This window comes from Primulina eburnea, unplaced genomic scaffold (genome assembly GCF_022965805.1).
Source record: "Primulina eburnea isolate SZY01 unplaced genomic scaffold, ASM2296580v1 ctg142_ERROPOS2300000, whole genome shotgun sequence".
Taxonomy (NCBI): Eukaryota; Viridiplantae; Streptophyta; class Magnoliopsida; order Lamiales; family Gesneriaceae; genus Primulina; species Primulina eburnea.
In genome coordinates this window covers 31,681-43,694 of record NW_027330959.1, presented here as the reverse complement: position 1 = coordinate 43,694, position 12,014 = coordinate 31,681, and the positions used below count along the sequence as shown (strand labels likewise).

General features: G+C 33.2%; 1 protein-coding gene across 1 annotated transcript; it reads left to right on the top strand.

Annotated features, from left to right (window-relative positions):
- The first annotated feature begins 9,650 nt into the window (after positions 1 to 9,650).
- On the top strand, positions 9,651 to 11,544 carry LOC140820767 (cytochrome P450 89A2-like). Its single transcript, XM_073181111.1, has one exon. It carries the CDS (start codon positions 9,742 to 9,744, stop codon positions 11,269 to 11,271), a length of 1,530 nt encoding a protein of 509 aa, XP_073037212.1. The 5' UTR covers positions 9,651 to 9,741; the 3' UTR covers positions 11,272 to 11,544.
- Positions 11,545 to 12,014: the final 470 nt, after the last annotated feature.

The window sequence follows — 12,014 nt, the reverse complement described above, 5'->3', positions numbered from 1 at the left end:
AAATATAAAAAATAAGAAAAGACAACAGTTTACAAAAAATTCGAATTGTCTTTTTAAAAACCGTTGTCGTAGCCTTATAAAAAAACACTCATAGACAACGATTTTTGAAAACCATTGTCGTAGATATATCAAAAACAACGTTTTAAAGAGACTATTGTCTATGAGCGGATTTTTTTAGGCTACGACAACGGTTTTTGTTAAAACCGCTGGTAAAAGTAAAATCACAACGGTTTTAATAAAAACCGTTGTCTTTGATGTATTGTTAAATGTGTATTTTCTTGTAAAAATGTGTATTTTCTTGTAATGCCTATTGCAAGTCTAAGCTCCCACTTAATCATAAAGAAAATCATAAACCTGTCAAACTAAAGTATAACATCCACTATTTACATTTGTATCGAGCATGTAGCAGTTGTTTCGTTTCAGATGGTGTACAACACACAACATTGAATGACAATGGAATTATGATCAATCATAAGTACGTTGATGATAAATATATGCCTTGTTATTTATTTATAAGTAGCATAACTTCCCAGGATGAGCATTCGATTCAATATCTCTACTATGGATATGGTGAAGTATTCCATGAGTGGCCGGCAGATTATATTCAAAATTCTGGTAAGTTTTTTGATAATATTCATGAAGTATGGACAAATTCTGGAAAGTTCTATTGAAAATTCCAAACTATAAATTTTTTTATGTTTCTATAAAACGGAAGGGAACACTATCCTAAAGCATTTTTGCGATTAACTGCTTCTAACAACCCGAGAAACAAAATCATGAAAATAAAGAACAACATGATTGCAAACACAAAGACGGAATATGATTCAAATTTTCCTGCATACGAAATTGACAATTCAACGATTTCTAAAATTCTGAAAACCTAATGAAGAAACAAAGAGTCAAACACCACGCTACACAACCGCTTACTATATTTGATGTCTCGAACTAATAAGGATTTGTTAAGCATTCGGTCCTTATAGGAGCGTTTCTATGTTACTAGTTCACTGACGCACGCGTTGCGTGCTTGTATCATATTTTTTATAATTCATTTGATTTATATTTAAATGAGGATCAAAATATAATTATAAGAAATAGTGAGGGACTACACTGTAATTTTTATATATAAAATAAAAAATAAATTAAAAAATAAAAGAATAAAAAATTACCTTCAGTAAGAATTGAACCTATAACCTAAACACAAGAAACAATGACTATATGCGTTCAACCATTGAACTACATATAACTTGTATTAAAATTTTAATATTTTATTAATATATATAATTATTAAAACAGACCATGAAACCAAAATTTGTTACTGTAAATGTCTCAAACTTAATAAAATAGTATAGATGTTAACAGTTGCTTGTTGGTTGGTTCCAAATAATTAATATACAATTATATATAAAGTTCCAATTATAAATAATCTAAATTTTTTTTGTCATTACTTAATTCAACTTTATTAAAAATTTGTAAAGATTTTTAACTTTGACCAACCCTTGCAAAGACTATCTTTTTTCCTTTTAAATTCTAGGCTTTATAATTGTTTCTTAATTATTAATTCGTATAGCGTTTTAATTCCGAATAAATTCAAACTTCAATATAAAATTCCCAAATTTTAAACATAGACTTTTTATTACCTAATCTACCCTTTGGAATCAAGAACCACCCCCGTGGACCCACAATTCAAGCCTTAACCATTTTAAACTAATTTCCGAACACTAGCTAAGACACCCTCGAGCCAACCCACGGTTTCCACGAGCCAAGCCCGAGCCACCTTGAGCCAACTCCTGTCCAAGCCCTCTAGGAACCCTCCTGAACCCACTGGAGCAACCCCAGCTCGTTGCAGCCCCTGGTGCGAAGGACCCGAGCCGCGCAACTAGAAGAAACTACTAGGACTCTTCGTGTTTCCATCTTCGACCCTAACCATCGAGCCACCCCAAGCCCAGTCCCTCGCGAACCCTCTCAGGACCCTACTGACCTAACCTAGACCCCTGGCCCCAGCCTCGAGCCTTCCCGCGCTGCTGCTCCTCTCGGGTGGCTTGGGGAAGAGTCCTTGTTCGCTTGGTCTCTCCCCTAGCTGACTAACTCGAGTCCTAGCGTTGCTAGGACTCCTCTCCTGACCAAACCATGTCCCAACCCAGCCATGGTCGAGCCAAAGCCAAGCCATGCAGTGGTTCACCCCTTAAACCGAGCCCCTTGACCCAAAACGTGTAACCATGGTTCCAGCTTGGTTCGTAGTTCGTGTGCAGCCTATCTCGTGATTTCTAGAACTCTTTTCTCGTGTAAAAACGACCCATATACAATCCCTAATCATGGTAGCCCCTTCATGTACATGTAAAACAAGTTTTGATGCCAAAAATCACACTTTTAAACCCATGCTTATGCATAAAACGAAATAAATAAAAGGGATACTTGTTTTTCATGCAAATAATAGTTAAATACATATTTAGGGTGTGATGGATGAGAAAAGAAAGAAATATGGAGTGCTTTTACATGTATAACGCACGAAAATCCGTTGACAATGCGAAGAACGGTGACGAGAACCCTAGGCTGAATTTCCTTGCAAAAACCGAAGCCTTTTCCTTGATGATGCTCTCGTGTGTGGGGTGTTTTTATGGGGAGGAAAGAGTTGTGTGTGTTGAGGGAGGAGGGGCGTGTAAATAGGGGTTTGGTGATGGGTTATGGGCTTATTTATTTTAATTAAAAGGTGTAGAGTAAGCTTGGGCCCATTAGTATGGTATACTAGGCCCAATAAGCACACTAGTGCATATTTGAAATATGTCGTTTAGAAAAATTCGTGATAATATTAGTCGAGTTGTCAAAAAGTTCATATTTTCGTTGAAAATCGAATATCGTTAAAAATTACGCCTCGGTGTATAAAATCACCTCAAAACTCTTTATTTTCAAAAATAACAATAAACATCAACCTTATTTTAAATAATTAAAAACAAATATTTAATAAAATTATTTTCCATTTTTCAGCCATCGATCTCCGTTCCTCGATCGCAACTCGAATAACTTTTTAAAAATATATTTTAATGCATTCAAGTAGAAAACTACTTTAAAACCATATAAACATATCAAACATAATCAGTTTATCAATTAAAATAATTTAATTAGCTATTTTCCAATTTCTCTAGATTTGCATGCAGTTGGATTACGTCGCCTTATTTTTGAACCTTACAATTCCTCCCTTCCTTAAATAAAATTTCTTCCTCGGAATTTGAACTTCCGAATAACTCCGGATAGCGACTCCTCAAGTCTCTCTCAGTTTCCCAAGTAGCTTCTTCCTCAGAGTGATTTAGTCATTTGACCTTGATCATTGGGATGACTTTGTTTCGAAGTCTTCTTTCTTGCTTACCAAAAATTTGTATATGTTTTTCTTCATAAGTCATATTCTCAATTGCAGATGTTCATGATTTAGTACATGTGAAAGATTCGACATGTACTTTCGCAGCATCGATATATGAAACACATTGTGTACTCCAGATAGCATTGGTGGCAGTGCCACTCTATAGACTAGTGTTCCAATCCTCTTCAAAATCTCAAATGACCCTATGAATCTTGGACTAAGTTTGTTTTTCTTTCCAAATCGTATAACACCCATCATGGGTGCTATTTTCACAAATACGTGGTCTCCCATCGCAAACTCTAGCTCTCTTCGTCGCTTGTCGGCATAAATTTTTTGTCAGCTTTGTGCAGTCTTCATTCTATCTCAAATTTTTTTTAACTACTAGCTTGGATGTTTGTCGCCAACCTCGTCCCAATGAATAGGTGATCTACATTTCTTTCCATAAAGTGCCTAAAAAAGAGTCATCCCTAAAGATGATTGATAGCTATTATTATAGGTAAACTGTTAGAGTCATCCCTAGTCGATTCAGCCGCCGCTAAGAAGGATAAAGGTTTCTCGAGTTTGAGAATAGTATCTGCGATGCAAGTACATATTTCATTGGTAGGAGACATTGTGATGTCCGAGCATGCAGATAGGTGCTCCTTGTAGAGTGCACTGAACAACCCTCCATAAAGAACTTTCCAAGTGGTTCTCACTTATCGAGTGGAAACGTCCTAGTTTATGGTTGTGCTCCATTAGTTCTTATGACTCGGGACAACATTTAGACTCTAGTATTGCACTCTCACTTGTTTACCGACTCTTATGGGGTCATCAGGTGGCAAAGTTGGGTGTTTTGTCGAAACATACAGGAGTCGTGCATTGTAGTCGGGGATTCACCGCTTACCTTCGGGTATGGATATTCTATGTAATCTCATGTGTACGTATTTTGAAATCTCTGATCAGAGTGTAGGTGGTAATTAAGAAAAGGGTTTCTTAGATTACACCAACGATGCAACTACGACATGACACATAGTATCGATTCTTTGGCAACTCTCGATATACCAATAATTGTCGAATCAGTCTGGATATATGAGATGAAGGAACCGTACTGTACGATAATTATGATGAATTCGTTCCTGCAGGCACTATCATTTGATACCTAGGGAATCATGTAAGCGATGATGGTAGACGTTTAACATGATTGGTTCGGTACTATCAGACTTGAGTTATGACGTTCTTATTATCAAGGAGTTGATAAGTAAGAATGGAGCAACTGGGGTATGCTCATATAAAGACATGTATAGTCCCGAATCACATTGAGATGTGAACCCACGGCTAGTTGTATCATTGAACCATTAAGGGTCACACAAGTGCTAACTTTCTAGATCCCGTTGAGAATGAAAAATAGTTCAATGTGCTGAACGATTTATAAAGGAGTTTATAAATGCAAAGAAAAATAGAAATATGACTTCTATAAGAGGATTATGGGGAATGTAACTTTTAATTTATGGAAGTGTTCTTAAATTAAAAGATGGCTCAAATCAATAATGTACTTGAAAATTGTGGTTTTCATAAACATTATTATGAATTAAGTTAAATTAATTCAAGTGTTGAATTAATTAAACACTAGTGGGCCTTGTAGAGTCCAAATAATTAAATTAATTCAAGTGTTGAATTAATTAAATAACATTGGGCCTTGTAGAGCCCAATTGGAAATAATTATTCAACTAGTGGGCTTGAGTAAATTCAAGTAAGGTTTAATTGGTCTCAAATATGTTTGAGATAATTAAATAAAAGTCCACGGTCATTGTAATTGTTACAAGCCCAAATAAAAAAGCATGCAAGGAAGGTGAAGGGTTGGAGAGAACTTTTTCATTAAACAATGCATGTTATGCTCATGCACTTTATCACTTTTTCAAGCATCAAGAAAGTTTTTTTCCTTCTCTCCTTGCAAAGTTTTGGCCGAAATTTCTTGTACATTATTCCTCCATTATTGCTTCTTCAATTTGTTGAGGAAAGCTTAGTCTTCTCAAATAAAAATCTTATAATTTTTCTAATGCAAAATTAGAGGGGATCTTCATAGTTGGTGGTGGACCTAATTTGAAGGAAGGAGTCCAAGAGCAAGGAGAATAGCTTGTAGATTGTCTATCTTCAAGAGCTAAGTTGTTTACAACTTAGTTGGATCCAAACATCAATCTTTTAAGATTGATAGGTAAAATTCTAAACACACTATGTATGACATATGTTTGTTTTTGTTATTTGCTACACGTATTGTGAGGTGCTCGGTTTTGTTTTTTTGTGTAAAACTTATTTTTGAAACTTCCGTTGTACTTCCGGGCACCGTAACCGATCCCCTTTCAAATGGTATTAGTAAAATAGTAGCATGTTTTAGGATTCATTGATTAAAATGTTGAACTAATAACCTATTTGTAATGGTATCATCTCAATGAAAATTTGAAGTAGTTCAAGATCCTACTAAGTAATTTCCAAAAATTTTATTTTTCTATTACAAATCAAAGTTTCCCACAATTGTTTATATTTAATTGCACCAATGAATCCTATGTTAAACGAAAAAAAGAATGAAATAAATGAAAAAAAATGTTGATGGATATTGACATAATTTTCTCATAGAGACAAGGGTCTGAAAGCTAAAAAATAGAGGACTAAAATGTTCAAACATATTAGCTCAACGAGAACTCACATAGTCCATAGATATTGGCAGAATTCGCGTATTAACAGAGAGACTGGAATGTTCACATCCTTTTACATAAATAGGTATTACATATAAGATAAATTATATAGAGAATGAAACTTATTAATTAATATATTTAAAGAAAAATTGTTCTCGTCCTCTATAACCCCGCAAATTTGGTTCCTTAAATTGTCAAAATTGAGTCAATCCATATATTTGATAATTTTTTTTTAGTAATTTTGGTACTTCTCTTTGTAATATTTAGTCTTTTTTATTTTTCCATTCAATAATAAAAAAAAAAAACCTAAAATTGCAATATTCCCCTATCCTAATAATTTTTATGATTGAATCCCTAACAAAAATCCGTATCATAAGACATCAACATCCTCATTAATACACTTAAAAAGGAAATGAAATTTACCCCTCCACCCAACAATGCATACGTCATTGCTTACGCCTTTAAAAAAATAGTAGTTTTAATTTTTGAGAATTTTTTTAGCTCTATTTTATTTTTAGTATTTTTTTTAGCCATGTCTTATTGATGCAAATATAAGGAATTTTTTTTAACTGCGAGGAATTTTTAAAAACAATCTTATACAAATACCTATAATCAAATATGATTTTTGTCGCATTTCGATTAAAGGGTTGAAGGACTTAATATAAGTTAAATTTTAAAAGTAGCTTAAAGTTTCAAATATATTTTTTAGACTATTTTTACACTAACATACATATATATTAAATGGAGTTAATACGAAATTATTATATATTTTATTTAATTTTTATTTAACTTATATTAATACTAAAAGTTTTATAGAATTTTAAATTTTTAGTATCAATTAGTGTATATTTATAAGGATTGATTTTGAGAAAAATAAAGTAAACAACGTTTAAAATTTTTCATAATTTCGATGTAGATTATAGTATATGTGTTATTCTATGATTTATCAATTATTTGAATTTTGAATATAATTGTTTGGATGATGTACCAAACTTTTTACTTCGTATTAATGTTCATCTTATTATTTGTTATTTGTCAATGTCCAAATCTATACATTAATTTTTTTTTAACTGTTGTCTTTAAAAGTTTATGTGAACTGGTTTTGATATTTGACATGAATGATTCAAAATCCTTTTTGAATTCATTCAATCTAGAGTTCAACAAAATATCGCTTTCAACAAGAATAACCGACCGAAGTGAATTAATTTTAAAAATCAGTCTAGTTTATTTGGAAGTTCGATTTTAGTTTTTGAAAACATCGATTAGTTCGATTTGGTTCAATTTCAGATTTTAATATAAAATTTAGATTAACCAAACAAAATAAACTTTTATAAAAAAAATTAATATATTATCAAATTTTCTAATAAAGTTATTAGGATATAAATATTATAACTTTGTAATAAAATTTTATTTTATAATAGAACTACACTAAAAATATATATTTTTAATAAATAAAATTTAAATTTATTTAATTTTATTTTATTTTATAGTTCATTTTTTTTTATTAAAAGTTGATTTTTTAAAAAAATATAAAAGTTCGGTTTGGTTTGTTCGGTTTTCATAGCAAAGTTCGTTCGATTTGTCGAAAAAAATTCGGTTAACAATTAAAAAGTTCGGTTTAATTTTAATAGAATAATCATATATATTAGTGTCTAACTCGAGATGAAGCGTCCTAAGCGTTTTTAAATCATGGCTCCGCCATGTGTGTTTTCCTTTAAATTTAGGCAATTTTCTAGAAACTAGAGACGAAAACGTTGCACGTGTTTGCCTTTAAATTTGAATTTGGAGCTTATGGGATAAATTGGGGCAGTTAAACTTAAAGCTGATAAACTCAAATGACATACCCTATATTAGTAACTTATATGTAGAGCCGTATTTAAAAAAAAAAAAAATATAAATATATATATATATATATATATATATATATTTTATACTATAGAAATATGAAATTAAGTTATTTTGTATTTAGTTGATGTACTAAAATTTTAGTAACATTGTTGTTATAATCGAATATAATTAATTTTATCATAAATAATATAGTTATTATTACTATTACTATTATAATTATTGTTATTATTATTATTGTTTATATTACTATTATTATTAAAATTATATTTTTAAAAAATGTTATGATAAAAAATTTAAATTTAGATTTTTAAAAACAAGTTATGAAAATTGTTGAGATGCAATAATTATACATCTGGGAGAGAAATCAAAGCGTAGACCATGAATTGATGTAAAATTAAAAATACCGTAGTTGCACCGTTTCTATCAAATATAATTTTTTAGACAAAAATTTCATTATTTTGTTTTTTTTTGTTATGATTGTTTAAATTAAAATTAGATATGTCAAATATAAAAGAATATTGTAGGACCGATTTCTTATCGCTTTACCAAAAGTTATAGCTGGTAATAATAATGCAACTCAAATATCTTAATCCGCACAACAGCTCAAATACCACGGTTCGATCGCTCTTCCAGCAGGGACAATTATTATACCTAACAATCTCTCTCTCAATAATTATACTCCTTCCAATCAATGAGAATCGAATCTGTGACCTTGGGGAGTGCTTATCGCTTTACCAAAAACTATAGTTGGTGGTAAGTTTGCAACTCAAATATTTTAAACCGCACATCAGCTCAAACACCACTGTTCGATCGCACTTCCAACAAGAACAATTATTGCTATCAACAAATATGTTTTTTGACATGTCCAACATGGCTAACAGGTCAAACCTATTAAACTTGTTGCATGAATTAAATCTGATATGTAATCAAGTTTCAACATGTAGAAATATGTATAATTCCAATGTTTGAAAAGTGGTTTGAGTTAACAAAGTTAAGAAACAAAATGTGAAAAATTATAATTTCGGATAAATTTTTTAGATATAAAATCAATAATATATTTGATGAAATCTACATTATAAATTGAGAGTGGGACTCATGTGAGACCGTCTCACGGATCTTAATCTGTGAAACGGGTCAACCCTACCATATTCACAATAAAAAGTAATACTCTTAGCATAAAAATTAATACTTTTTCATGGATGACCCAAATAAAATATTCGTCTCACAAATATAACCCGTGAGACCGTCTCACACAAATTTTTGCCATAAATTGAATATGGATTGTTTTACAAATAATTAATATTAACATTTTTCAGGAAATCAACAAAAGCTCACCTAACAACGTTTAATGTGATATTTTCTTTGTTGATTTTTTTTTCAAAAAAAATCTCATTTATACTTTATTTTACAAATTTTCATATTAAAAAAATCTCATTTATAGTTTATTTTACAAATTTTCATATTATATTTACTCGCGTATTAGATAATTCACTATCATTTACTTGACTCTGAGCGAAATTTTATTTTTGGGTTTTTGATCGAGTTTCTCTATATTTGTACACATTAATTTGTTAACTCAAATCAAGTTAAATTTAGTCTAATAATTTTATTTAAGGTTAAAACTAAAAAAAAACCAAAAGCTTATATTTAATAATATTTTTTAAAACTTGTTGTATACAATAATTAGATGCATACGTCACTGACTACGTCATCCGAACTGGCGATGGAGCCATAAGCCAGAATCCAAAGGACATTTGGCTAAAATGAGGCCCACGCTGCGAGGCCAGTATCTAGAAGGAAAAATCCTCTGAAACCCGACGCTTATATATCTCTTTGCACAATCCCCAAAAAAATTCAGAACTTGGATTGAACATGGAGGTCTGGTTCATAGTCATCGTTTCTCTCTGTATCTCAGCCATTGTCAGTTGCTTCTTCAATCTCTTCAAGAAAAACTTGCCGCCAGGACCGCCTAGTTTGCCTCTGGTTGGCAATTTAATGTGGCTGCGCCACCCTATTTCGGAGTTGGAATCCGTCCTCCGCCGCTTCAAGACTCGATATGGCCCCCTCATGACTATCACTATCGGCCCTCGGAAGCTCATTTTCGTCGGAAGCCACTCCCTGGCCCACCGCGCCCTCATACAGCATGGTGCCGTCTTCTCCGACCGACCATCTCCCCCTGCCACCAGCAAGATTCTGAACAGAACCCGGATAGTGATTAATTCGGCCCCTTACGGCCCCACGTGGCGCCTCCTCCGCCGCAACCTAATGCACGAGATCCTCCATCCCGCTCGGATCAGATCCTACTCAAGGTCCCGTCAATGGGTTCTTTCAGTCCTGATCAATCGCTTAGTCGATGCATCCAAATCGGAGTCTTATGTCACACTGATCGATCATTTCCAGTACGCCATGTTCTCTCTGCTGGCGCTCATGTGCTTCGGAGACAAGCTCCACGAGACCCAAATCAAGGAACTTGAATCTGCTCAACGTGGATTCCTTCTTAGTCTCAGAAGATTCCAGGTCCTCAACTTTTGGCCTCGATTGGGGAAAATCCTGTTCCGCAATCGCTGGAAGGAACTTCTACAACTGCGCCTAGAACAGGAGAAAGTATTGGCTCCTCTCATTAGGTCCCGCATCCAAGCCAAACAACAGAGGATCTCTAATCATCAAGAAGACGATGAAGCAGTGACAGCATATGTGGACACATTGGTTGGTTTGCAGCTTCCCGAAGAAAACAGGAAACTGGATGAATTTGAAATGGTGAGCCTGTGCAGCGAATTTCTCAACGCGGGCACGGATACCACATACGCGGCGCTGCAATGGACAATGGCTAATCTTGTCAAATACCCCCACATCCAAGCCAAGCTTTACGACGAGATAGTCAGCGTGGTGGGATCACCGAAAAGCAGCCAGCGGGAAATGATTGAGGAAGAGGATGCACAGAAAATGCCATACCTGAAAGCCGTAGTATTAGAAGCCTTGCGGCGACACCCACCGGCTCATTTCGTCTTGCCGCACAGGGTGACAGAGGACATCGAGTTGGATGGTTACGTGATCCCTCGTGAGGCCATAGTTAATTTTATGGTGGCTGATATGGGTTGGGACCCTAAGGTGTGGGAGGATCCGATGGAATTCAAGCCGGAGAGATTCTTGCCCACAAGTTCTGGAGAGGCTTTCGACATAACCGGGAGCAGAGAGATCAAGATGATGCCATTTGGTGCGGGAAGGAGGATCTGTCCAGGCCTTACATTGGCACTCCTGCATTTGGAATATTTTGTGGCCAATCTGATTTGGAACTTCGAGTGGATTCCTGTCGAAGGTGACGAAGTAGATCTTACCGAGAAACAAGAATTCACCACTGTCATGAAGAATCCACTGCGTGCTCGAATATCTCCCAGAATCTGAATCAACTGGAAGCTGATCATGTGAAAATCACGCGGAAGTTGGAGGATTGGGTGGTTTTACAGTTCTACAAGTTAGTAGGACAAGATATGATTCATTTGATTAATGGACTGGATATTATACAAAATCTCACTTCCCTTATTTTAAGTTCTAAATAAACAATGAACTTGTTTCTATTTCTGTTGCACCATGTAGTCAAATATATTTGTATTTATTATAAATATTTGTATTAAAAATTATAAATATTATTTAAATAATAGTATAATATTTATTTTATTATTTGAATAATTAGATATTTAATCAATTAAATTTAAAAATAATAATTGTTGATTTTTAAATATTTATTTATGTTAACTATTAATAATTAAAGACTAATTTGATTTAATGATTTATAATTAATATAATTTTAATACAAATGCAAAAAATTTAATATAACGATATAATTCATAAATAAATTGAAAAAGATAATTGAAATACAAATAAAATTTGAAACACATAATTCAAATACAAAGACTTGAACTAAATGGGTTGGAGATAAAAAGAATATTTCGAGAATATTTTTTTGTGTAAGATTTGAAGTAAATGGGGATGGAGATTAATGTTGTATTTGGGGCAGAAATGACACTATTTTAGTGTAAAATTTACACCAAAATAGATTTTGTGGTTAGAGATGGTCTAACCACTTCACCCAACTATCTTTCTATATTGTTAGCACTGTCAGTGTGTTTGGCAACTAGGATTTGGGA

What these genes read in the sequence shown, in the direction of transcription:
- LOC140820767 (XM_073181111.1), top strand. Translation starts at nt 9,742, where the DNA reads ATGGAGGTCTGGTTCATAGTCATCGTTTCTCTCTGTATCTCAGCCATT.